This window comes from Podarcis bocagei, assembly GCF_964188305.1.
Source record: "Podarcis bocagei genome assembly, chromosome: 17".
Lineage (NCBI taxonomy): Eukaryota > Metazoa > Chordata > Lepidosauria > Squamata > Lacertidae > Podarcis > Podarcis bocagei.
This window is the reverse complement of record NC_138143.1, coordinates 15,862,027-15,888,548: the sequence shown is the minus strand read 5'-3', so window position 1 is coordinate 15,888,548 and position 26,522 is coordinate 15,862,027. Positions and strand designations below refer to the sequence as shown.

At 44.4% G+C, this 26,522-nt stretch overlaps 1 protein-coding gene and 1 long non-coding RNA gene across 2 annotated transcripts in view; one reads left to right on the top strand and one right to left on the bottom strand.

Moving 5' to 3' along the window:
• SAXO1 (stabilizer of axonemal microtubules 1) overlaps positions 1-26,522 on the bottom strand; it is a 36,543-nt gene that overhangs the window by 9,018 nt on the left and 1,003 nt on the right. The window contains exons 2-3 of the mRNA XM_081176652.1: positions 2,887-3,063; positions 1,156-1,358 (exon numbers count right to left, since the gene is read on the bottom strand). Of these exons, the coding sequence (XP_081032778.1) occupies positions 1,156-1,358; positions 2,887-3,063 (380 nt within the window). The remainder of the gene's footprint in view (positions 1-1,155; positions 1,359-2,886; positions 3,064-26,522) is intronic.
• LOC308577012 lies at positions 18,946-21,850 on the top strand. Its single transcript, XR_014003331.1, has 2 exons — positions 18,946-18,992; positions 21,624-21,850. It is a non-coding gene; the product is annotated as an uncharacterized lncRNA (long non-coding RNA).

Here is a 26,522-nt window from a genome sequence, read left to right as displayed (position 1 = left end):
GAGTACCCCCAGGAAAATACCTCCACTGCTCTTAACATTTAAGTGAGCCCTTGCTCACTCTAGTTTAACAGCCCTTTCTCAGGGTAGCTTTCTGTGCCACAGACACAGCACCGAAAAGGCTCCTCACTGGGTGCATCTCCCCAGCTGCATCCAGCTTTGCATATCCTCTGGTGATATGCAGATTCTGTACACAGATTCTGCAGTCTTTAAATACTGAGATGTGAACAAGAAGCTGCCATGAGATAACCCCACCACAGCTGACCTGCAGTCCCCAAGCAATAACTGCCTCAGACGCAGGAGCCAAGCCAGAGTTGGCAGCTTAATAATAATAATAATAATAATAATAATAATAATAATAATAATAATATTTATTTATACCCTGTCCTCCCCAGCCAGAGCCGGGCTCAGGGCGGCTTACACCAATAAAATCACATTAAAAACATAAGGCGGGGGGGGGGGCAATTTAAAATACAGGTTAAAATGCAATTTAAAATGCAGCCTCATTTTAAAAGTAGCCGATAAATCAAGACCACAAGGGGAGGGAAACATAAGGGTCAGAACGAGTCCAAACCAAAGGCGCAGCTCTGTCTTGCAGGCCCTGCGGAAAGATGTCAAGTCCCGCAGGACCCTAGTCTCTTGTGACAGAGCGTTCCACCAAGTCGGGACCAGAACTGAAAAGGCCCTGGCCCTAGTTGAGACCAATCTAAACACCTTGCGACCTGGGACCTCCAAAATGTTGTCATTTGTGGACCTTAAGGTCCTCTGTGGGGCATACCAGGAGAGGCGGTCCCGTAAGTACGAGGGTCCTAGCCGTATAGGGCTTTAAAGGCCAAAACCAGCACCTTAAACCTGACCCTGTACTCCACCGGGAGCCAGATGAATGTGATCCCGCGGCAAGGACCCTGAAAGGATAGAATGAGGTGGTGGAACCTTACTGGTCCCCCGCGCCACCTGATCCTCGCCGAGTTGGTCGCTGCAACACCAGACTCTGGCCATTTATAGTGATGGAGCTATAAGTGCAAAAGAAAGCATCTCTGTCCTGCGGCAAATTGCTATGGTGACATCGTACGGATTAAGGCGCCTTTGTTTCAGCCCCGTGTCCAAGATGTTGCAAAGAAGCAGATCGCCTTATAAAATAGCTCCTTTGACACTTACCTTTGTATGTTGGTACTGTGGTCATCTTGTCATCGGAAGAATATTTCCGTTCCTGAGGCATGCAAGGACGCACTCGATTAATGGGGTAAGGGTTGTAGTCTTGCTTATACGTAGACAACAGGTCCATAGCTGCATTACTCTTGAAATATTGTTCGGGCGGCCTCAGCTTTATAGGCGATACTTCATGAGGGACGTAATCTCTCCTGTAAACAAGAACGCCGGCATGGCTCACTTGTGTTAATATCTAGAACCGAGGAAAAACATGTGTCTATATTGCACCTGTCCTTAGATAATGTTGTCGGACAGGTTTAATGCCCCTGGAAGCTGGCAGGGGATTTGGGTTGGCAAGCCAACTCGCCCTGTTCCCGCAACTGTGATTTGTTTTCACGTTCCTAATGTTGAATGTTAGGATATTGTGACCTGCCTGGGGACCTGGTGGTGAAAAGCAGGTAATAAATTTAATCACCATAAATGATAATAGTCTTCAATTATTTTTCACCAAAGCCAGACTGCACGTCTTTCCTTCTGCAGTGTTGGATGGCAGGTTGAGAGGAGTACCCTACCAGGACAGACTTTGCTCGTGTGCTCAAGACATCAATTCCATAAAACATATTTTGTTGCACTGTGCGAAATATGAGCAAGCCAGGGCTGAACTGATACTACCCTTGCTGGTACCTTTCCCGGGAAAAGCAGAGTCTCACTATGTCAGGTTCCTATTGGAAGACCAGACAAATGCTAGAACATTAGCAGTGGCAAAGTTTTTGTCGGTGGTTGCAAAAACCAATGATCCCTATATTCTGAACAAAATGCTTGTTTAACCTGGAGGTAGGCTGTATGAATTGTGTATTGCTTTTTAACGATTTGTTGGGTCTTTGGACCATAATAAAGATTGTTGTTGTTGATAATAGTCTTCAATTTTTTTACACCCGAGTCCCATATCTAGCCCAAACATGCAGTTGAGGACACACTTTTTATTTCCCCCCTGATATATCTGTATGGTGGTAATCAAGCTGGGAATCTGTAGTGGGTCCTAACTTGGCCAATTGTTTAAAGAAAAGGAAACTCACAAGCGTTGTGCTTAGCAGGACATTGCTGCTGCTGCTACTACTACTATTATTGCTGCTGTTTACAAACTGTGCCCCCTTCTCCACCCCATAGCCTCTTTCTCCAAGTCTAATGAAGCCCCATAGATAAGGCTGCATCCATACGTTCTTGAGCATCTTAGCTAGGGACAGTTCAAAAACCTCCTGTTCTACAAGAATTCTCAGTTTTTAGGCAAAGGCTCTGAGATTACATCTGTGAGCTCCTTTAGTACCCCTTGGGTGCAGGTTATCAGGCCCTGAAGATTTGAAATCGTGGCAAAGTAGCTAGGTGTCCCCTTGCTACCTGTCAAGCCTTGTTCTGCAATGGCTGTGATTTAATTTTTTTTATGCTCTGTACTCCTTTGATGGTCTGCTCACCATAATAAACATTGGACTGATCTTCCCTGTCTCAGTTTATGAGGCCAAAATACCTCTGTTGCCCAGAGGTATTGGTGTTACTGAGAAAAGAGCAACATCCATTCTGCACTCTCTGCTCTCTCCATTCAGCAGGATAACAAACCCTCCATCATTTCCCTCCTCAAGTCCTGAAAATCAGGACTTCACCCCCACACGGGACTGCAACACACATCTTTTCCCAGGTATGTCTGTTTCTTGGCTCACAGATACCCATCACTTGCCATTTTGTTACCTCATGGTAGAAATGCCCTCCATTGGTACCGGCTGCTTATTGTACTCTATGACGGGTTTGCAGGATTCTCTGGGTTCAAAGTTGGGATAAAGTGGGTATTTCTCTGTATACTCAGTGAGGAGACATGGCTTCTCGCTCATTTCGAAGGGTCTGGTTATATGAGGGCAGCGATGGCGCCTGGAGGAAGCACAAAGGTTAGGAATTAGTTGGCGTACAAAACAAGAACTTTGTTTGTCTCAGCTCAGCTCTGCAAACTGCTTCCAGGGACAGTGCTGAGGACCGAGACATGTGACATAGTAATAAAGAAGAGATCCTTGGAGCATGTGCAGAGATCCTTTCCCATGGCACAGGTTCACCAGAGCTAGCCCTAAAACACTTTACAGTGGTACCTCAGGTTAAGTACTTAATTCGTTCCAGAGGTCCGTTCTTAACCTGAAACTGTTCTTAACCTGAAGCACCACTTTAGCTAATGGGGTCTCCTGCTGCTGCTGCACCGCCGGAGTACGATTTCTGTTCTCATCCTGAAGCAAAGTTCTTAACCTGAAGCACTATTTCTGGGATAGCGGAGTCTGTAACCTGAAGCGTATGTAACCTGAGGTACCACTGTACAGGGGGAAGAAGAGGGACGGCAAGCCTTCCTACATTAAAATAATAATAATAATAATAATAATAATAATAATAATAATAATAATAATAATAATTATTATTATTATTATTTTATTTATAGCCCGCCGTCCCCAGCCAAAGCTGGGCTCAGAGTCACAGAAGTATGGTTTCCTGCCAAGTTTAAATGCGAATGCTTTTCCGTTTTGAAATTAATTTATGCCTCACCTGTGAAGTAAGGCAATGCTGCTGCTGCTTCAAATGTGGGAACCTTAGGCAAAACTGCAAATGAATAAATCCCCCCAGGGAATATTGACAGTTGCATCCAGAGATAAGTCTGCCTTTCCTGTATTAAAATTCAGTGGCCCATGCTGTTGACCTCCCTCTGCCGAAATCCAAGAAATGCTGGAATGCCTACAGGTGATTTAATGGGAACAATCTGGAGCATTCCTAGTTGAGAGAAGGTTCTGGCCCCAGGCCTCTTGAGCAGGGATGGGGTTGGAATTCAGTTTGATTTGCATTACCCGATTCACAGTTCCTAAAACAGTACCCAAACCAGAATGCTGGTATCAGTTAAAATTTGCACTTCTCCAAGATGAGAATAAAACAATAAAGACAGGGGGAAAGAGTAGGTAAATGTGAACTGAAACTGTAATGAGGCAGAAGGAAGTCTACAATAAAAAATAAGTAACGAGATTCAACCCACACTGAAGGTTCACAATATACAAGAAATACCAACACAGGGTAGAATCATATTAAATAGAATCTATCAGGTGATAGGTATTGAGAATGTTTAAGTTATCATTCTGTTATAGGTAAATTTTGTCAATTTGTATCTTTTTGTTTTTTCTTTTCTTTTCTTTCTATTCATTTCTTCTTCTTTTTTGTTCACGCTGACGTGTATGTTTTCCCCCCTTTCCTCTTTTCATATAGGTTATTAATGTATTTGCTAACTATGTATTTATATGTTTTTGCTAATAAAAAATTAAAAATAAATAAAATTTGCGCTTCTCTTGAGTTGAAAACTTGTGTACAAAAACAAGTGTATAAGGAGAAAGTATGCCCCCAAAAAAGCATACACATGAAATGCTTATTGAAAGCAATACACAAACTGAAGTGTAGTGGGTTCCCATGAGACAAGACACAGTGGTAATGGCAATAACCTTTATTGAACTAACAGAACTGGACAACAGGGGCAAAGCAACTGCTTATATACATTTCTGAAGGACTGGGCCACTCCCACTCCCAACGTGATTGGCTGTCTCAACTCCCAAGCTGCAAATCATGACTCAGAGTTTTAAGGGCCAATGGCAGAGGCACAAATCCTGAAATGTTCTGTGATTGGATATCATGTATCGAATCAGAACACAGGGGTTCAGAATCCTTAGTCCAGACTCAAGCTCAGGCAAACACAGACCACAGAGTACATAACCCAAATATTAGGTTAAATTGCTTCCAAAAACATGTATATTGGGCAAAAGTACATACAAATTTTTCTAGAAGAAATGCATGCTAAAATGGTGACAAGTCTTTGAGGTTTTTCAAGAATACAAACTGATGAGGGAATGTGGTGAACTGAAGTTAAGATGGGAGAAACAAGAAACTCAAAGAAACCCAAACAGAGAATTTGATTCATCCATACTTCTGGGTTTATCTTGATTCACAAAAATCACCCTCAGAGTCCAATAATAATAATAATAATAATAATAATAATAATAATAATAATAATAATAATAATAATAATTTATTTATACCCCGGCCATCTGGCTGGGCTTCCCCAGCCACTCTGGGCGGCTTCCCAAAAAATATTAAAATACTGTAATACATCAAACATTAAAAGCTTCCCTAAACAGGGCTGCCTTCAGATGCCTTCTAAAAGTCTGGTAGTTGTTGTTCTCTTTGATATCTGGTGGGAGTGTGTTCCACAGGGCGGGCGCCACTACCAAGAAGGCCCTCTGCCTGGTTCCCTGTAACTTGGCTTCTCACAATGAGGGACCCACCAGAAGGCCCTCGGTGCTGGACCTCAGTGTCTGGGTAGAACGATGGGGGTGGAGACGCTCCTTCAGATATACTGGACCAAGGCTGTTTAGGGCTTTAAAGGTCAGCACCAACACTTTGAATTGTTCTCAGAAACATACTGGGAGCCAGTGTAGGTCTTTCAAGACCAGTGTTATATGGTCTTGGCGGCCGCTCCCAGTGACCAGTCTAGCTGCCGCGTTCTGGATTAGTTGTAGTTTCCGGGTCACCTTCAAAGGTAGCCCCACGTAGAGCGCATTGCAGTAGTCCAAGCAGGAGATAACCAGAGCATGCACCACTCTGGCCACCTATGTCCTGATTGTTAGAAATTCCAAATTCTGGATTCAGAATCTTCAGTTCCAAACTTATCAGTTAAGGGAGTGGAGAGTGGAAAATAGTGGTTGGGATCTATTTTCAACACCTGGAAGTGAAATTTAGAACCAATGCATATGGTCAAATGGACCTCTACCTCTTAGCTATGGCCCCATTGAAGTCACAATGGCTGGGCCAGCAGAAATAGTGGCAACCTCATTGTACAGAGCTGGAGTAAAACATACAAAGTTATTACCGCTATTAAATCAGCCCTAAATCAGACCATCACAGAGACCCTCTATTGTAATTTAATGTTAGAAAATACATTAAATGTTTATGGCCGCAGGTCTTTAATACCAACTGCCCACAGAACTGGCATCTAGTTGATCAGAAAGCCACACATTTTTGTACTTGTGACTTACATTGTCGAAGCAGCCTGATGCATGACATCATCTGCACACAAGTGCGCTTCCAAGTTCATGTAGATCATTAAAAGGTCATTAAATAGCGGTGCAAATCATAAAGCACTAGCCGTGAATCCCCAGGGCAAGCTCTGAAGCAGCTCAAACATTCTTCTCGCTGACCTAAACAAACTTCCTTTCCCGAGTCAGGCAAAGAGAAATATTCAAGCCAAATGCATTTTTCTTTTAAGTACAGCAAATTTCTGGCATTGTTCTATATCTCAGCGACTTTGTTCAAGTTGGCCTGATCCTTTTTGGCATCTGAAGAGAAATTAACCACTTAAAAATAATTGAAGTTATCTTATCCCCCTTTTTCTCTTTGCAGCTGTTACAAGAACAACCTGAATTTACTGAGGAGAAAATAAGAGTTGAGTCCAGTGAGCTACTCATGCGTTTAGGGGGGAGACAAGGAATATTCCAGCTCTTTTTGTGTGGAGGGGCTTGTTTGGTAAAAGGAGGGGCGCTGCAATGTGCTCAGCACACTGCCAGCAAATGACTGGGGGTTGTGGAAAAACTTGGCAAGAGTTGGATTCTACCTAGCTATCTCTTATGCTTCCCCCAAGTTCAGTTTCATGTTGCCCCTTCTCTTTTGCTCGCATTGTCATAACCTTTGTTGTTGGGTGGGATATGAAGAAAATATTTATTTGCAGAGGTGTATTATAGTAAGGTAAAGGGACCCCTGACCATTAGGTCCAGTCACAGACGACTCAGGGGTTGCGGCACTCATCTCGCTTTACTGGCCGAGGGAGCTGGCATACAGCTTCCAGGTCATGTGGCCAGCTTGACTAAGCCGCTTCTGGCGAACCAGAGCAGCGCACGGAAACACCGTTTACCTTCCCACCGGAGCGGTACCTATTTATCTACTTGCACTTTGACGTCCTTTCGAACTGCTAGGTTGGCAGGAGCAGGGACCGAGCAACGGGAGCTCACCCTGTCGCGGAGATTCGAACTGCCAACCTTCTGATCGGCAAGTCCTAGGCTCTGTGGTTTAACCTACCACGCCACGAAGAAAATATTTATTTGCAGAAATGTATTATACGGGCCTCCAAAACCTTACTCTCAAGAGGTCTGGGTGATGTATGTATGACTTATCTACTTCATCATTCCAAACAATCTTGTGAGGTAGGCTAGGCACACACACACACACACACACAGAGAGAAGAGAGAGAGAGAGAGAGAGAGAGAGAGAGAGAGAGAGAGAGAGAGAGAGAGAGACTGGCCTAGGCCAGCCCAGAGAGCTTCCTGACTTGGCAAGATTTGAACCCAACCCTCTCCAGTCCAACCAAGCACTTTAGCCACTGCACTTCTCTGGCTCTCATGATGAAGGTCATCATGAGGTAGGATGAATACCCCCAGCCCCAATTGCCAAGTCAGTTATACCAATCTTATTTATCCACACTATTTGTGTTTCTATATGTATATCCAATGAGGAACCTCAGGCCTCTTTTCTGCCATCAAGACTCCCCCAAGCCACACCCTTTACAAGTCCTGCTCCACAGCCTCCTGGATTGCTTTGGCCTGGCTAGAATGTCCCATGATGTGAGATAACGCTTTTTGCTAGACCAGATAGAGGTTAGCATGGTTGGAAGGGAGTTGAGTGAGCAAAGTTTAGCATCATAGCCTTTGCCCCATCCATCCCCTTCTGGTCCCACTCACCACTGGAATGCAGGCCTTGAAGAACAACAACAAAATTTGTTCCCCAATCCCAATACAAATGATCCTCATGCCAGGGAAATCATTTCCACATGGAGACCCTCATCTAGGCCACTTTGACAATATGCCACTGTGACGCGGCAGCTAAAAAAGCCAATGCAATTCTGGGCTGCATCAATAGGAGTATAGCATCTAGATCAAGGGAAGTAATAGTGCCACTGTATTCTGCTCTGGTCAGACCTCACCTGGAGTACTGTGTCCAGTTCTGGGCACCACAGTTCAAGAAGGACACAGACAAACTGGAACGTGTCCAGAGGAGGGCAACCAAAATGGTCAAAGGCCTCGAAATGATGCCTTATGAGGAACGGCTAAGGGAGCTGGGCATGTTTAGCCTGGAGAAGAGGAGGTTAAGGGGTGATATGATAGCCATGTTCAAATATATAAAAGGATGTCATATAGAGGAGGGAGAAAGGTTGTTTTCTGCTGCTCCAGAGAAGCGGACACGGAGCAATGGATCCAAACTACAAGAAAGAAGATTCCACCTAATCATTAGGAAGAACTTCCTGACAGTAAGAGCTGTTCGACAGTGGAATTTGCTGCCAAGGAGTGTGGTGGAGTCTCCTACTTTGGAGGTCTTTAAGCAGAGGCTTGACAACCATATGTCAGGAGTGCTCTGATGGTGTTTCCTGCTTGGCAGGGGGTTGGACTCGATGGCCCTTGTGGTCTCTTCCAACTCTATGATTCTATGATTCTATGGGCAAAGTAGCCATGCAGTCAGGGTTGGCAAAAGCACATCTCTCCAGGTTTCTAGATTGCTTCTGACTAGAGCTAGGTAAGATATCAAAATAGCATCCAAAATCAGTTTGAAGTCCATATTGTGATATCAGCTTCATAATTTTTGACCCGGCAATATATCACGAATCATGGTGTGTTTTACAAAAATTGCAATGTAGGAAAAACCATGAAGCCAGCCATTGCCTCTACAGAGTTCCATCCTTATTTCAGACATTGTGATATATCACACAGCTTCCCAAACGTCGTGACACGTTAAATGTGTCAACTGCAGTGTGTAGGTGTGTCACACGAACACTCCCCATGCTCCTCTCAGGTGGGAAAGGGGTTAGTTTAACCTTTGTTTGCTAGTAAAACCAAATTACCGTGTTGTGAAATGATGCATATCTAAAAAGTGTGTCACCAACATGAAAAGCTTGGAAAGCTCTGATATATCAGTGTATCGCGGTGCTTAGCTGGTGATATATCACAACGCTGGAAACCAGGTATCGCTCAGACGTACTTCTGGCCTGGCCATTTCAACAGAATTATCTTACTGCCTCCTGCCCCACCTGTCTTGACATGGCAGAGGATTTTGGGAGATGCTCTGTGTTTATACAGGAAACTCTTTGCACTGCATGGTAGAATATATATGTCAACAAACACTCATGGGCTATGGAGGAGAATATTATTGATATCAACCTACACCATGGAAAATCTTCAATCCATATCTTTGCCTAAAGTATTATAAAGCACCTTCTGCAGTTAAAGGTCTTGCTGTGTTGCATTGTCTGCCTTGAAGCAATATTGCTAGCTCATCTTCAGAGCCTACGGTGATTTGGCTGGCTGAAAACACATGGCCCGCCAAGCTGAAATAGGCTTTTCTGTAACACCTAGAGCTGCAGAGGTTCTTTATGATCCATGCGCGGGCGGTGCGGAAGAAAGATCTTTCATTTCACGAACTGATAGTGACGAGTGCTATCCTGCTTACTTTATGACCTCGACTTTGCATTGTTAAAATCACCCCTAGTAATTAGAAGTGAATTGGGTGGATTTCTATGCGCTTGGCCAAAGTCCGGGCCCCCAAGTTGTCAGCTGGTGTGACTAGATGGAGTGCTGTTAGAAAGGGATCTGACAGCATCTCGAAGGTTCACCTTCGTGAAACAAGGGCCTTTGTGACACGAAATTGGGGAATGAGCCTCAAGAGCACACATGAACCAAGCACCATGGAAGTGTTGTCTTGCTCTCCTGAGGCCGCAGCCAGGAAAGGATGTTACCAGAGACCCAAATTCCTGAATGGGGCACTAATACAGCAAAAAAAATGAGGGCTACTGAATATTCATAGAATCGTAGTGTTGGAAGGGATCCCAACCCCATGGATGCAGGAATATGCAGCTGACCCATACAGGGATCGAACCTGCAACCTTGAAATTATTAGCGCCATGCTCTAACCAACTGAGCTATCCAGGCCCGGTAATTCAGATTTTCAAGACACAGGGATCATGTCCTTGTAGGAAAGTGCTCAAAAGTCTCATATAAATTGCATGACGTCACACAATTACCAGATTATGATTTGTGTATGGGAATGGGTGAATCTGTCAATTTTGATTTCTTTCAGTTTCTCATTCCCCCACCACCACCTTAAATACAGTTCTCCACATTTCTACATCAGTTTGCATTTTTTTAAAAAAAAAATCCTCGTGAATATTCACTGGCATTTTAGTGTGACTGTCTCCTCATATAAACATATGTGCATTTTTGTAACTATCATTTGGAGAATTGCACTGCGAAATATGGAGAAGTGTGGGCTTTGCAGAATGGCTGGGTTTTTGTTTTGGGAAGCACAGATAGGGGAATGCCTTTAATTGTGAATGGAGCTGAATTTCTCCCCACTCTTATTCACGTAGAGACACTTAGGAAACTGTAACATGCTCACAGCTACCCATGTTATGTACACAGATATGCACACAGCTTTCAGACAATTTCCTACCAAAATTTTCCTGCTAGGAGTGGAGTTTGCATGTGTGTAACTGTGGCCAACAATAGCTCCGCCATCAAGTTTTTGAGAAAACTCTGCTGTAGCCCTGAAAAGACCCTTCAGAGAAAACTCAGCAAGCCCCATGTGTAAGTTGCATGCGCTTCTGCAAATGCCATAAGAATATGGCTAATCTGCTGCATTTGCTGCAGCTCCTTGAACAATGTCAAATATCGTACTTTTCCGTGTATAAGCCTATGTTTTTTCCTTTTAAAATCATGTTAAAAGGGGGGGTCGTCTTATACATGGGTAGTGCCTAGGGTGAATGTTTGATTGGTTGCTCCCGAGGCTGTCAGTGGCTATTGTGCGTATTACTGGCTGCTGCGTCAATGGGTGGGTGTTGATTGGTTGACACTCCAGCAGTTGGCCGGCGATGGGACAGATGGGAGCCAGCTTTAGCTGCACAACCCTGGGTAACCCCCCCCCCAAAAAAAGCTCAACAACTCTGTCATCCCCCTACGCCCTAGTAAAAATCAACAGGGCTATACGCAATGCGACCCTGCGTCTTGGTGGCCGAATGATAAAGCATCCAGAAATCTGACAAACTGGACCTTTTCAGAACTGACCGAGCGCATCTTACACCTACAGGGAATGAGCGTTGGTTGAAAGACGTGAAGCAGAGCCTTGAAGAGTGAATTCAGTCTTGGAGGTGAGACTGCGATTCCGCAGTCTCGGGTGGGGTTTTAGGTAATAATAATAATAATAATAATAATAATAATAATAATAATAATAATAATAATTTATTATTTGTACCCCGCCCATCTGGCTGGGTTTCCATAGAAACCAAAAAACACTAAAATATCATACATTAAAAACTTCCCTGAACAGCGCTGCCTTAAGATGTCTTCTGAATGTCAGGTAGTTGTTTATTGTTTTGACATCTGATGGGAGGGCGTTCCACAGGGCGGGCGCCACTACCAAAAAGGCCCTCTGCCTGGTTCCCTGTAGCTTTGCTTCTCGCAATGAGGGAACCGCCAGAAGGCCCTCGGCGCTGGACCTCAGCGTCCGGGCAGAACGATGGGGGTGGAGACGCTCCTTCAGGTATACTGGGCCGAGGCCGTTTAGGGCTTTAAAGGTCAACACCAGCACTTTGAATTGTGCTCGGAAACGTACTGGGAGCCAATGTAGGTCTTTCAAGACCGGTGTTATATGGTCTCGGCGGCCGCCCCCAGTCACCAGTCTAGCTGCCGCATTCTGGGTTAGCTGTAGTTTCCGAGTCACCTTCAAAGGTAGCCCCACGTAGAGCGCATTGCAGTAGTCCAAGCGGGAGATAACTAGAGCATGCACTACTCTGGCGAGACAGTCCGCGGGCAGGTAAAATCCTTTAGTCCAGGGGTAGGCAAACTAAGGCCCATGGGCCACAAGCAGCCCACGGGGGTCGTTTAACTGGCCTACGAGCCGCTCCCGCTGTGCTAAACTGGCACAGCGCGGGGCAGGGACTCACTTCCACGGCACCAGAAATTGCGTTTGCGCAGACGCCGGAAATCACATCTGCACAGATGCAGACACCAGAAATTGCGGGATCTCAGCTGGAGTGAACTGGCCCAGGCAAGGTAAATCTTGCCAACCCCTGCTTTAGTCTAACAACTGCAGAAGGGGTGAAGGCGTGACTCATCCATTCCGTGCCGGCGGCGATAGCAGGATTCCTCATTAGAGGGGTCTTGAGGGGAGTCTCTGTCCAGAAGCGCACAGCAAATGGGCCATAGAGCTCCCCCCAGCATCACAGGAGGGGACCGGCTGTGTAAACGCATTTTGCAGTGGTCCCATATTCTTATTTGACCCGGCCAGGCCTCAGACCCCCAACTGGGGGCTGAGAGGGATACATGCCCAATGCCTATGCCAAGGTTTCCTACATTTGAAATTTAATAAAGTTGGGGCCATTTTCATCCCAAAATATGTTGTTGGGTCTACTCCTTTGCCCTTGAGGTCTGGCTCCCGGGGTAAGGGGGGAGGGACTGCGCCTGGGCATGCAAACAACGGTCTACATTCTTCTTATTATTTTTTAAATATCCTTGCATATAAATTTCAAGGCAGTTTACAACCGTACAATAAAACAACTAGAAGCAAGAAAGGGAAACACCCTAGGCAGAGAGACCTAACAATTCTTCATCCAGCTGGAAAAGCTTGTCGAAACAAGAACATCTTCAATTGTTTCCGGACACTACAAATACTGAGTGCCTGCAATATCTCAACATTATAGGATTATTTTTATAAGATATATATACATGGGTATGCAGGATAGCTTACAGAGATAATGTAAGGAAGCAAAAGCATACATGTGCAACACATCACAATGTATCACACAGGAATATTAGATGTGGTAATAGTTTTAAGAAAATGAAAACACATTGCAGATAAAGGCATAAGGAAATGTCAGCCTGTTGCTTTTGGACAGTGAGTGGTTTTGAAATAAAACTTAAAGGTGCAGTGAAAAGCAACTCCTCCTTTGGGGAAAGCAAAAGTTTGAAGTCTCTACGCTTATGACTTTAATCCAAAACCTCTACAGGGTTAGCAGGAACTCCTGCAGAGCTCAGAAGCATTTTCCAAATGCCATGGTTGTAACATAGTGCTCTGGATGATAAACCTGATTCCACGAACGCTTCCCAAACGCTAAAACATAGACCCAGCAGTTGCATGCACCAATAAACCCAAGTTGGCCATGAAAGCTGGCATCTTGCACATGCAACCAGTACAGCACACACACAGACGCCATTCATTGGTGAAAAGAAAAGCCACTCTTAAGATCGTGCCAAATATCTCTTTTTACACCAAGGATCATTACCTGTGACATACTGGACAAACCTGCATATGTACCACACACTTAAAGCACATTTTAACCCAGGGGTCAGCAAACGTTTTCATCAGGGGGCTGGTCCACTGTCCCTCAAACCTTGTAGGGGGCTGGACTATATGGGGGGGGATGAACGAATTCCTATGCCCCACAAATAACTCAGAGATGCATTTTAAATAAAAGGACACATTCTACTCATGTAAAAACACACTGACCATCCGCGGGCCAGATTTAGAAGGCAATTGGGCCAGATCCGGCCCCCAGGCCTTAGTTTGCCTACCCATGTTTTAACCCAAAGAATCCTGGGGACTGTAACTTATTAAGGCTGATGGCAATTGTAGTGCTGTAAGGGGTAAACTGCAGTCCCCAAGATTATTTGAGGAGAGTCATGTTCTTTAAATGCAGGGTCTGTACGCAACCAAAGGCTCTGGAGCCACTGCTGTATGCTATGTGTATTAGCTCTGTACATAGCTGTCAACTTTCAGATTTGAAAATAAGGGATCAGCAGCCTCGAAAATAAGGGATCAGCAGCCAAAATAAGGGATCAGCAGCCTCACCTGTCCCAGGCACTCCTGTCTTCCACTGCCTCCCACAGTTTGGTCAAACTCATGCTGGTAGCTTCAAGAACACTGTCCAACCATCTTGTCCTCATGGTTCAATGTTACTAGTGAGCAAAGTTACCCAGTCAGGATTTGAATCTTGGTCCTAACTTTTGGGGTTAAGTTTCTATTTAGCTGTCCATTAATATGAACAAACCGTATCTCCCATTCATCTCTCAGATCCCCTTGTAAATCTAAAGTAATGACCTCACCACATCCTGCGGTAAAAAAAAGCCCAAGTTAATTACACATTGTGTGAAGGTAAGTGTGTAAAGCTACAGCATTCCTAATATCAGCTTAAGTGACACCTTCACTCTCTCTCTCTCTCTCTCTCTCTCTCTCTCTCTCTCTCACACACACACACACACACACAGTAGAGCCCCTCCAAGCAAAAAGGCCCAAAGGCAGAAAGCCCAGCCAGCAGCCAAACGAAGCCTCAAGCGGTGGTTCCCACAGCGCAGCAACCCAGCAAAGGGATACACCAGCAAGGAAAACCACACTGTTACCTCTCCGCTGGGAAGCGCTGAAGCAAAGGCGAGTCCCCAGGCAACGCAGCCAATCTGATCGGCACAAGGCATGCAAGCTCCACCCCCCAGTCATTCTCAGACTCCTTATTGGTGAGCAACACAGCCGAGCAACGCAGTTGAGGAGCCCCCCTGGCCGGCAGGGAGGAAGAGGAGCTGCTTCCTTTGAAATCCGAGAAATTTACAGGATATCAACAATCTGGGATAGCAGCGGGAAACGGTGCTGGAATAAGGGAGTTTCCCGCTAAATAAGGGAAGGTTGACAGCTATGGCTCTGTAACGGCCTGTCCCACACTGACGTGTAAAACAGGGTATGTGATTAGGCTGACTGACAATAACAGATTCATATATTTATTTATTTATTTTTAAAAGACCTTTAATATGCTTTTTATCACATGATCAGACCTTGTGTACTTCAGTAGAAAAGCAGCAGCTCAAACATATATTATTATTATTATTATTATTATTATTATTATTATTATTATTACTACTACTACTACTATTATTACTATTATTACTATTACTATCATTTCATCCATCAGAATAACCACTTAACATTACAATCCGGACACGCAGCTTTATAAGGGGCTGGGGGTGGACAAAAAGCGAAATCCAGATCTTTATTGCTTAGCCAAAGGCCATCATCTGTCCATACAACAGTACAATAAAACGTGAGACACCACTCAAAATCGTTTTAAAACCAAGAGCATTGTTCATTGCAATAGCCTATATAAATTGAATATCTTTTACGATACAATTATTATTTTTAAGTTTACTCTTATTATTAATAACAGCAAATAATATCACAGAAAAGACAGGCTCCTGCCCGTTCATAATCTAACTCAACACTTTAACAACAGAGTTGACAGTCCCCTGCTATCTGACAATTCTCCACTGACTTTCGTTATCCTAAGCCACGCTGTCACTCAAGTCATGTGGGATCCAGCTCATTCCACAAAAACCACAATTAGAAAACCAGCTAGATAAAACATGATCTTATGGGTCTGGTTTGTCCACAAAAAGAGCAGTACATTCTGTCCTCCCCAATTCCTTTTGTTCCCCCAACTACTTTGCTACTAATTTATAGCTATGGCGACTCTATAGACTGCGCTGCAATACTTTATACGCCAGAGTTTCCGCCCCAGAGACCTCGGGGTTCCTCCAGAGAAATTCCTCTGAACCATCCCTCTGAATGTTCAGAGGAGAAGCTATTCAGCCCTTCCAAGGCGAATCGTCGTATTTTCAGGGGTTCAAGGGGCCAAGGAGGGAACCGCTGAACGTCTTCCCCCTTTCTCTTATGGTAGCAGCTGCATCTGTTGCATCAAAAGCTCTTGAGCAAGGCAAAACCGGGTGTAACCCTGCAGCTACACTGTTTTCCAAAATAAAACTTTGGTGTTCTCTAGTGCGGGTATATATGCGTACAGTTTATTTTTGAGGAAAGCAAAACCAAAGTTTTAAAAATGCACAAATCTGTGCTCTGAACTGGCTGCTGCGATAAGAGTCAGCTGTGATTTATCAGCCACTGGGAGCATTTTATTAATTCCGAATGAGGTCAATAGTCTGAGAAGAGGACAGACATTGGAGCATGTTGTTAAAGACTCTCGTGAATGTCTCCTCTTTATAAGCTGCAGCGAGGCAGAGTCATTACAAGGTCAGCTTCTTTACTGTCAGCTCGCAGGGTCAGCAAAGGGTCCGCCATGAGATCATTACATTTCTCAAGGCAGACGGCCTGTCATGACATTCGCTTAAAAACTTCCCTTTGTCTTTTGAAGGCTGTAATCCTAAACACGCTCAGGGCAGCCCTGCAAAGCAGAATTAACTGCTTTTTCAAGTCAGTGACTTTGTCCTCCTTCCTGGTTTTCTGGTTTAGGCAAAATGGTGCCTGTGAAAGCCACCGGTTAGGTGCACCAAATGGCTCAACGAGTTGCAACCTTGCTAGTCCACAATTGGACCTGTGGCTCCTTTAAAGGCAGAGGAGATAATTATATCCAGGCCTCTGGTGAAAGGATTAAGCCTCCCCAGTTTTCTTAGCATAAATCTTCCTGAAGCTGCTGTTTGCCCCAAGGTGTTTTTCTTAATTCGCACCAGGAAAATGGCAGAAGGGGCTGGGACCAGGAGTAGATATGTTAAATACTCTGAATAACGGTTATATACACAATTGGCAGATAGCAAAATGGAAGCATCCCCCCCCCCACTCTCTTGTGAAGATCGAGATATAAGGGTGACCAAGGGCAACATAGATGTATTTATAATTTTGTGTATTATGAGGATTATATGAGGATTATTAATGTGTTTTATCTTCTTTTTCTCTTTAGTTTCCTTTCTGGTTGATATACTGTATTTTATTTTATTTTTAGTTTAGTTGGAATTTGATGGTATATTAGGTTGAAAACTGTTAATAAAATTTATTTATTTATTTTTTTAAAGGAAAATGGCATGGGGGAGGATTAACTCCCCTTTTAGCAATACCATAATCCAGATCCAATTGAACACTGTAAAACGCAATACAGAATGCAAAACTTTCATCAGCATCCAGCTGTTTGCCAGTATAAAGTCCAAAATTTGGATAGGAGTGTTTGGATAGGAGTGTATCGAGTGTTTATAAATGTAAAAAATATAATAATTCAGCAGCACAGATGGCAACCTGGGACCATAGCAGCACCAGATAAAGAATGGTTTGTCGCCTAGCACATATTGCAGTCCATTAACAGAAAATTGGGATGACAAAGAAGTGATTATAGGAAAAGCTACCCCAGCACATCTTCAGATGAGAAGTAGGAGGGTTTTCCTTCCAAACTGGGTATCGTGCAAGCTTATTGCAAAAGGCAGTTAAATGCAAACAGGTGTGGTAATTAAGATCCTAAATACCAATTAAATGGGTAGAACATAATATTTCCTCCTTTGGTGAAACCCAATCTAAGAAAGAAGCTTCCTGAAGGAAGGATGTCAGAGATCAGAGAGAATTTCTGAGGCCTAAGACAGCTTTCCTAATCCAAAAGTCAGCCGTTGGTTCTCAGCGGGCAGAAGGCAAGACTTATTTTACAAGACCCCTGCCCACAAAAAGCTGCCATTCACTGAAGCTGATGAAGAAAGAGATATACACCCACAGCGACTTAAGAGGATTAAGGATGGGGCAGATTTTACAATGGGACCTGTTCAAATCATCTGATCATTTGAGTTCTGGATCAGATTCACAGTTACTTCCTGGCGTTTGCTGCATTAGGAGTTATTTAGTTATTTCTCTCTATTTTATTTTTTAAAATATATCTGCGCTCATGTGAATCTCAAATGATATGATGGTGCAAGCAAAACAGAAGAGGAAATTCTCACATGTCGTGTTTCATTCACAAACAACGAAACTCCCAACTCTGCTACGCAATCAAGAGAAAGAAAACAAGGGCTGAGAGACAGGGCACGATAAATAAAAATATATGGACGTGGCTTTTTCACATAGGCAGAACCGATCTCACATCATTGTGTGCAACACTACTTGCTAGAAGAGAAGGCTAGGTTATACAGTCAAAGCTCGGCTCCTGAACGCCTCCGTTACTGTACGTTTCGGCTCCCGAATGCCAAAAACCTGGAAGTGTTCCGGTTTATGAACATTTTCGGAAGCCGAACGTCCGACGCAGCTTCCGCTTGAGTGCAGGAAGATCCTGCAGCCAATCAGAAGCTGTGCCTCGGTTGTCAAACATTTCGGAAGCTAAATGGGCTTCCAAAAAGGATTAAGTTCTGTTAAGTTGTGGGTGAACATATCAGACAACACAGCAATTCTTCAAACAGCTCTTGTTTATTCACAGGCCAGAACAGAACTGTACTGAAGGGTTCAGCCAGCCTGCTTATATAGAGCTCCACTAGAACGCAACAGTAACCATTTTCTGTAACTATCCAATCACTGAATGTCACTCTGGATCCCTTATTTGCATATGTGGACCTGAACTATCTACAATATCCCCCTGCTGGCCCAGGGTGAGAACTTCAGTACATAACAAGTTCAACAATGGAGGTTTGGCTGTATTTTGTTATTTTATGAGAGCCATGCTTTTAGCCTGCCACTGGTGGTATTCCATCAGAATCATTTCCTATCCTAGCCAGCACATTCATGCACATCATAAAATGTGTCCCAGTATGCTGTGGGCCATTGCCTTGGTAATAAGCTATCCTTTTGTGAAGCATGCTGGGAAATTATCCACAAAGCATTCTGAGCCAACAAGCACGATTGATGATGAAAGCAACCTCTTGCTGCACACAAGGAATGCTGGGGTATTAGCACTCTTGCTACTGAAAGGGCAGTAGCAACAGCTGTGCCTCCATAGCTCATCCGGTGGGAAAACAGCACTGGTAAGTGGACTACAGCAACGTCCGTATGAATGCCAACCACTGTAGTTGGCCTTCTAGGTTGGATCCTAGACTGAGGCTGAAATCTCAACACATAGTACCTGGGAGTAGGTTCTGTGGAATTCAACAGGATTAAAGTTTGCATAGACACGGTGAGGACTGCATGGTTCATTGCTAATAAGTCCCACTGATTTCAATGGGTCTGCTCTGAATGTGGCTAAGTCTGGATTCAACCCACTGATGAAAAGCTCTGGGGTTTGCTCTACGGAGCTCAGTGCAGCCAAGATGCCCCCCTCCCCCCATTGTGGTTTGGCTCGGCAATATATGGTGGTTTCCAACATCGCAATAGATCACCAGCTAAACATCGCGATATACCGATATATCACAATGTCTGAAATAAGGATGGAGCTATGTAAGGGCACTGGCTGGCTTCCACGGTTTTTCCTACATTGTGATTTTTGCATAGCACACACATCATGATTCGCAATATATTGCCAGGTAAAAAAATTATGAAACCAGTATCACAATATGGACTTCAAAGTGGTTTTGGATAATATATCAATATATTGCACAGCCCTATTTGGAGAAGGCAAACGTGAGAAGTAATCGCCAGCGAGAGGTTGCTCCTTTCACAACAGAAGTTGCTCAGGAGCAGCAAAGTTTAAGGGGATAAGTCTGAGTCACAAGTGACTTACAACCAAGTAAAAACTGCAATAATAAAACTGTTTGAACCCATTTAAAACAGGCTAACCAATACAATATCATGGGCACTCTCCCCAAATGCTGAGGAGACAAAAAACGCCTTTGTCTGGCATCAAACAGATGACCAGGTTGGCTCACCACACAACAGTGTGTAGAGTCCTGTTGCCACTCTCTGGACCTCCCTTGGAGAAGGCACACAGTGAAGGGTGATGATCTCAGGCTCCAGGCAGGTTCATACAGGGGGAAGATACAGTGGTACCTCAGTTGTCGAACACAATCCATTCCGGAAGACCGTTCGACTTCCAAAACGTTCAACAACTGAGGCGCAAAGGGCGATCAGCAAAGTCAATGGAGAAAAAATGAAAAAACGCAGCGGATGCTGTTCAACTTCTGAGGCACGTTTGAAAACGGAAGCAATTACGTCCGGGTTTTCAGCGTTCGGCTTCCGAGATGCTCGAAAACTGAGGTACCACTGTATTTCAAAACTAGCAGCAGGGAGGGAGAGCACATTTGCAGGGACTAGTTATTTGACTGAGTAAAGACCTAATACTTCCCCACCTATTCTCTCCCTAGCCTCACATTCCATAGAATCATAGAAGTGTGGTGTATCTGAAGAAGTGTGCATGCACACGGAAGCTCATACCAATAATAAACTTAGTTGGTCTCTAAGGTGCTACTGGATGGAATTTTTTTATTTTGTATAGAATTGTGGTATTTGCCTAATAATAATAATAATAATAATAATAATAATAATAATAATAATAATAAATACTAATTGGGAATGAAGGTGGGCAGTGATCAGCACCTTCAAATGTGAAGTACCTCTCTCTTTCTCTCTCTGCTACCTGCTTCCCAAAAGCATGGAACAGGTTTAAAGAACGCAGAGCAAAGGCAAGTGAATAGAGGCAAAAGCACTCACAGCTAACAGCAACCTCCACATTCTGGCATTCTAAGGTCTATGTTGCCACCCTGTGGAATTCAGAGGGAAAAAGATGCCGAGGAGAACCTCGTTGACAGCGACAGAGAACTTCCGCAGGAACAGGACCACCGATCAGTGGCCCTGACTATGCCCGGCCCTCCTCTCCTCTTAGCAGTGGGGGATAAAGGGCATCCAAGAAGCTTACTAGACTACAATATGGCGGCATCATCTTGAACCACTCCCAATGCAAACGCCCAGCTCCATCTTGGTGCTACTTGGCTGCTGCTGCTGCTACAACAATAATCTGAGTAAACAGCAAGGTTGAGCCTCAAGAGTGGCATATTTTGAACCAATCTGTCCAAAATTTGCTACCCATAAATTTCGCCCCAATTCTCAGGCTATAGTGGAACATTAAAGCCCAACTTTGGATTAGCCCAGACTGGGCAAATATTTTTTTTCTGATTTCCTAAGCAAAACAAAATTGCCGTTTTTTATCTTTTTAAAAAGGAAAATAGGCAAAAACACTACCGACATGGGTTGCCATAAGTTCGGATATGCCAATTTCTGCCGGGGCACTGCTTCTGACAGCAGTATTCTGGGTATGTCCAGGAAATTCCAGATGTATGGCAAGCCTACCCAAGGCTTCAGGGGCACAGTAACCCCATTCAGGACCAGGGAGTCTCCCACATGTGCCCGCCCCGTCCCCCCAAAATGGTACTTCTGTCTTGACAGGATTCAACCTCAATCTGCTAGCTGCCATTATCAGATCCCATAGCCCAGAACCTACCAGCGTTGTTGTTGGATACAATTCAGAAAAACATCAGATGCCAACTGGAGCATCAATGTCGATTTTAGATGCACAACATTAGGTGCACAACGACAACTACTCATGGGAAGACTCGTATTCAGATCCGAAAGGTCCTCTTCTGTGGATACAGTAAGTCTTCTTGGCAGAAGTTCCTTTGGTCAGCGAAGGGAAAGCTTTAGTTCCAGCCTAAATCACTGTAACCTAGGGATGGGGAACCTGTGCTTCTCCCAGATACTGATGCTGAGTTGGAGTTCAACAACCTCACTCAGCCTGGGTTCAGATAGCCAGGGATGATGGGAGCTGGAGTCCAGCGACATTTGGAGGGCAGCAAGTTCACCGCCTCTGCGGTAACCTGTTGAACAGATGCACGCCTGTTTCGCAAACATACAATGGCTGAAGTGTGCCTTCCATTAAAGTCAACATTCAAAATAATGCACCTAGGTGGCTCTGTTCTTCTCCTGCTGCAGTTATTTGAACGGCTTCCGGAGTTTGTATACTCAGGTGAGGGCAGCAGGTATTGAATGCCCTCTTAAAATGTAAATATTTCACACTAGGTACTTTTATCCATGTCTACATATTTTCACCTCGCCGTGAAGGGTGAAGGAACGTTACATGCATTTAAAAACTTTGAGAAACTGCTTCCCATGTGTTCAAATCTCTTGGTCAAAGCACAAAGCAAGCCAGCAAAATACACACAGCTCTATTCTTTGGAGCAAAATAATAAATAGCCACCCTGTTGACACACAGGCAGTTGGATCACTCTCCAGCCTTCCAGAGGGTTCTGATGGATATCCCTAGCATGGCTCCACAGCCCAGACTAAATAGCTTCCTGCTGATAGATACAGCATTCCCCTTATGTTATACCCTGCAGCGGGCAAGGTCACAAATAATGATATGCGCTAGGAAACATCAGCAAGCCATCAGGCATCTGAAAGGACAAACGAGACAGAAGTTCCACATTGTTATGTCAAGGTGGTTGTAAATTCCTCATCGAAAGAGGCGTTGGATCCAGTCTTTAAAGGATGCAATGACTGCACTGTTCCTAAAGTAGCATAGTCTGGAGCAAGGAGGTGTTAATAACTATATGTAGGATTCAAAAGAAAATCCCTTCCTTGGCAAGGTGTTTTGAGTGGGTGGTTGCTCAGCTCATGACTCTCTGCGGACAACACTGATTTACTAGATCCGCTTCAGGTGGGCTTGAGGCCTGGTTGCGGAACGGAAACTGATTTTGTTGCCCTGTGGGATCACCTCTGCTGAGACACAGACGGGTGTGTGTGACACACTGTCAGTTTTCTTCAATCCTTTTGACTCCATCAACCATGGTATCCTGCTGAATAGGCTGTCTGGGTTGGAGGGAACACACTGCACTGACTTGGGTGCTTCAGTCTTTGCACAAAGTTCTCCTTTGCTGGTTTGGATTGCTAAATTGTTTTAGCAGCTATGGTTTGTGCGTTTTATAGGTGGGTTTGTTTGGAGGGGGGCGTTCGCTGGCCTTTTTGCTGTTGTAAGTTTCCTTGGTTTTGGTGTTTCACGAGGAATTTTGTGTGTGTGTGTGTGTGTGTGTGTGTGCGCGCGCGCACGCTCACAGGGAGGTGAGCATTTTGCACAGGGGTTCCATTCCTGGCCCCCATGCACAACAGTAGAATATGCATAAGCCGCCCCCTCCTCCGGGTCCAAAAGGACCTGTGCATCGGCTATCACATGTCAACTGAATGCAGGCAAAATGGTTGCCACCTGTACATCATAATAATAATACATGCCAAGTTCACAGAGGTTGTTTCTTAAAAGAGAGAGAGACTATAGAAGAATGGATGTAGCTAGATCTTACACAGCTTTGCTAGTTTTCAAATTCTGAGTGGATTTGCATCATCTGAATATTCGTATTTATCAAGGGCAGAAGTACAGATTGCTTTACCTTTCAAGCTGTTTCAGTACTACCAACCACTATCTTAAGAGAATTATTGAGGGCAATAAACTCGTCAGAAGACAAGGTTTTCCAGCACTTCAGATTCCCCAAGCACGTCCTTACAACACATATTACAAACAAAATGGCTTTAAACGACGGGCCGGATGTAGACATGGGAAAGCACCAATACTGGTAAAAAGCAGAAACATTCAGTGCAAAGTGCACTTCGTTGGATCTAAGACATTTCAAATTAAGCATGCTCCTGAAGAACATCGTAAAACCAACCGGCCTTAATCTTTAGTCTCCAGCAACTCTGCTGCCAAACAGTCCAAGTTACTTTACAGCAGAATCACCAGAGACCGAATAGCAAGATTGGTTGTTTAAAACGTACCTCTGAACATACTAATTTGAAACACGTAGAAGCCTGCATCTAGCAGCTCCCTTTCCTCTTTTCCTTGCATAGGAAATTTCCATAGATACTCCAAGGACTTCTGAGGGGGCAGAACACCTCTGTACGCTGCAGTCAAAGAGACACACTGCATGATCCCTGTCAGTGAAGGCTAAGTCACTTGGTGTCTGGCTCAGTTCGACTGTAGCTGTGTCCCCCAAATGCTATACTTTGCTTTTTCATTAAGAGAGCGGGTGGTGCCGTGCTCTAAACCACTAAGCCTCTTGGGCTTGTCGATCAGGTCGGTGGTTCAAATCCCCGCAACGGAGTGAGCTCCCATTGCTCTGTCCCAGCTCCTGCCAACCTAGCAGTTCAAAAGCATACCAGTGCAGATAGATAAATAGGCACCACTGTGGCGGGAAGGTAAACGGCATTTCCATGCGCTCTGGTTTCCATCATGGTGTCCCGTTGTGCCAGAAGCGGTTTAGTCCTGCTGGCTACATGTCCCAGGAAGCTGTCTGTGGACAAATGGCGGCTCCCTCAGCCTGAAAGCAAGATGAGCACTGCAATCCCATAGTCACCACTGACTGGACTTAACCGTCCATGGGTCCTTTACCTTTTCATTCCTAAGAGGTGGGGAAGTCTGTGGGGTACATCTGTTTACTGACTCATCTAACCCCAGACATTGAGAATCAAGCCTGCTCTGATCTACCCTGGGTTCAGATCCTTGATAACACAAGTGCGGTGGAATATTAAGAATTCAGATAAATCTGCTAGGAATATGAGAGCTCACCACCACACAAATCCATATATATCTACTACAGCACAATATTGTGAGTCTAGATTCTAACATTTAAAGATACTTCTTAAACAAGTTCCCACTTCTGGGTCTTCCAGTGAGTTATTGTCCTCATCTATAGACTCAATCCCTTCATTCTTTTCTTATTATGGGTTGGAGGAGACTGTCAACACTTAATCCTGTTTCAAGCTGGAAAGGATGGACTGTGCTGAATTGTGTCAAGCAAACAGAGTTTCACACCGCAAATACAAATAATTGTGGAATAACATTATTTTGCTGCTGGCTGTGCTGAAAAACCAGCTTCTCACAGACATCTCTGCATGGCGTCCGTGGCGCTAACCACTGAAATGTAGACACTTTGGAAGGGGACAGCTGAGCAGCCAGTGTATCCATAAATGAGAGATTAAGGCAAACGCGGACCAAATTCAGCACCAGCACGACTCCTTTTGTAAATATATCTGAAACCACTGTCAGTGCCATGGAAAAACAGCAACAGATGTGGAAGGCTAGGAAAAGTGTTAATGTACCCAAAATAAAGGAGACACAGATGTACTAACAGTGGGCGATGTGTGTGTTTCTGCTCTGTGCCAAATCCACCAAACACATCGAGTTCCCCAGCTGTGAGCCCACACACATTGCTCCAGATGTAGAGATTGAAGCAACCTCTCGCACAGGCAGGAGCATCCAGGTCACGACCCACAGAGGCTCAAGAAAACTGTCACCCAATGTCAGTATGCTGACTTTATGCGATGTCTGGACTGCATCAGAGGTGTAGAATTAAAAAAAGGAGTACTGCAAGGTTGAAACCAATGGCTGGACAGCCATGAAAACACATGGGCTTAGAGCCAGTGATATCAGAAAGTTGCCATGGGCACCTCATAGTTAAAAGTTTTCCTTTGCAATCACGAAATCTGAGGTTCCCGGTGATCAAGCTGCACTACTGGTTTATACACATACTGTCCTAATGCATATCCAGAAAACATATAGAGACGGTTACCATTGCAGGAAAGTATAGCTGATGCGGTTCAGAAAAGCCCTACTAGACGACCAACAGCTGTCCTAAGCAAGGCGGTTTACGGATGCAAACACGTTTTTGATGTTCCAAGTCAATTCACATTGGAACAAAATGGGCAAAACCAAGACCTGGTGTGTTTTGCAATGCAAATTCATACCAAGCAGAAGAAACTACCGATTGCAAAGAATGACCACCCAGATCCCTACCAGCAACACTTCCCCCAAAACTTCTAGGTCAGGCCAGCTACTACCAGCCACCCAGTAGGGCTGGGCAATAGCTGGTTTTCAACATCGTAATATATCACCAGCAAAAGATAATGATATACTGATATATCACACTGTCTGAAATAAGGATGGAGCTATGTAAAGGCATTGGCTCTTTTCCCACATTATGATTTTTGCACAACACACACACACACATACACGATTCACAATATATTGCCAGGTCAAAAATTATGAAACCAATATCACGATATGGGCTTCAGCCCAGTTTTCGATGCTATATCGATATATCATCCAGCCCTGCCACCCAGTGGAGACTCCTTCCATAATGGCACCCTGTCAACAAAGCAAAAATATAGCTGAGTATCACTTGCACCCCAGCCTCTCTTTCTCCTCTCTTTCTGGGATTTATGCCCCCATTCTGCATCTTCCGTTTTGACTTGTGGAGAAGAGAGCATCTCTCAATTGACATTGGTGCTAAATTGTGATTGCGAGTACTCAAGTTGCGTCAACTGGAACTGTTCAATTGCTGCAGCAAGAAACTGGACAGAGGGGGCATTACAACAAAGTGGTTTTTCTCCAGGAGCCACAAACTGAACTTCCTTCTCCCAATGAATAATTTGTTTAGATGAGAGAGGGAGATTTTGTTTTACAATAATGTCAACCTATAACCTTCCGGAATCATAAGTATCAGGAATTCTGAAGGCCTGGATTCAGAGCCTGCTGTGGATCTGAACCTTGGAGTTTTGCTCGCCATCATTTCCCTATGGCTATC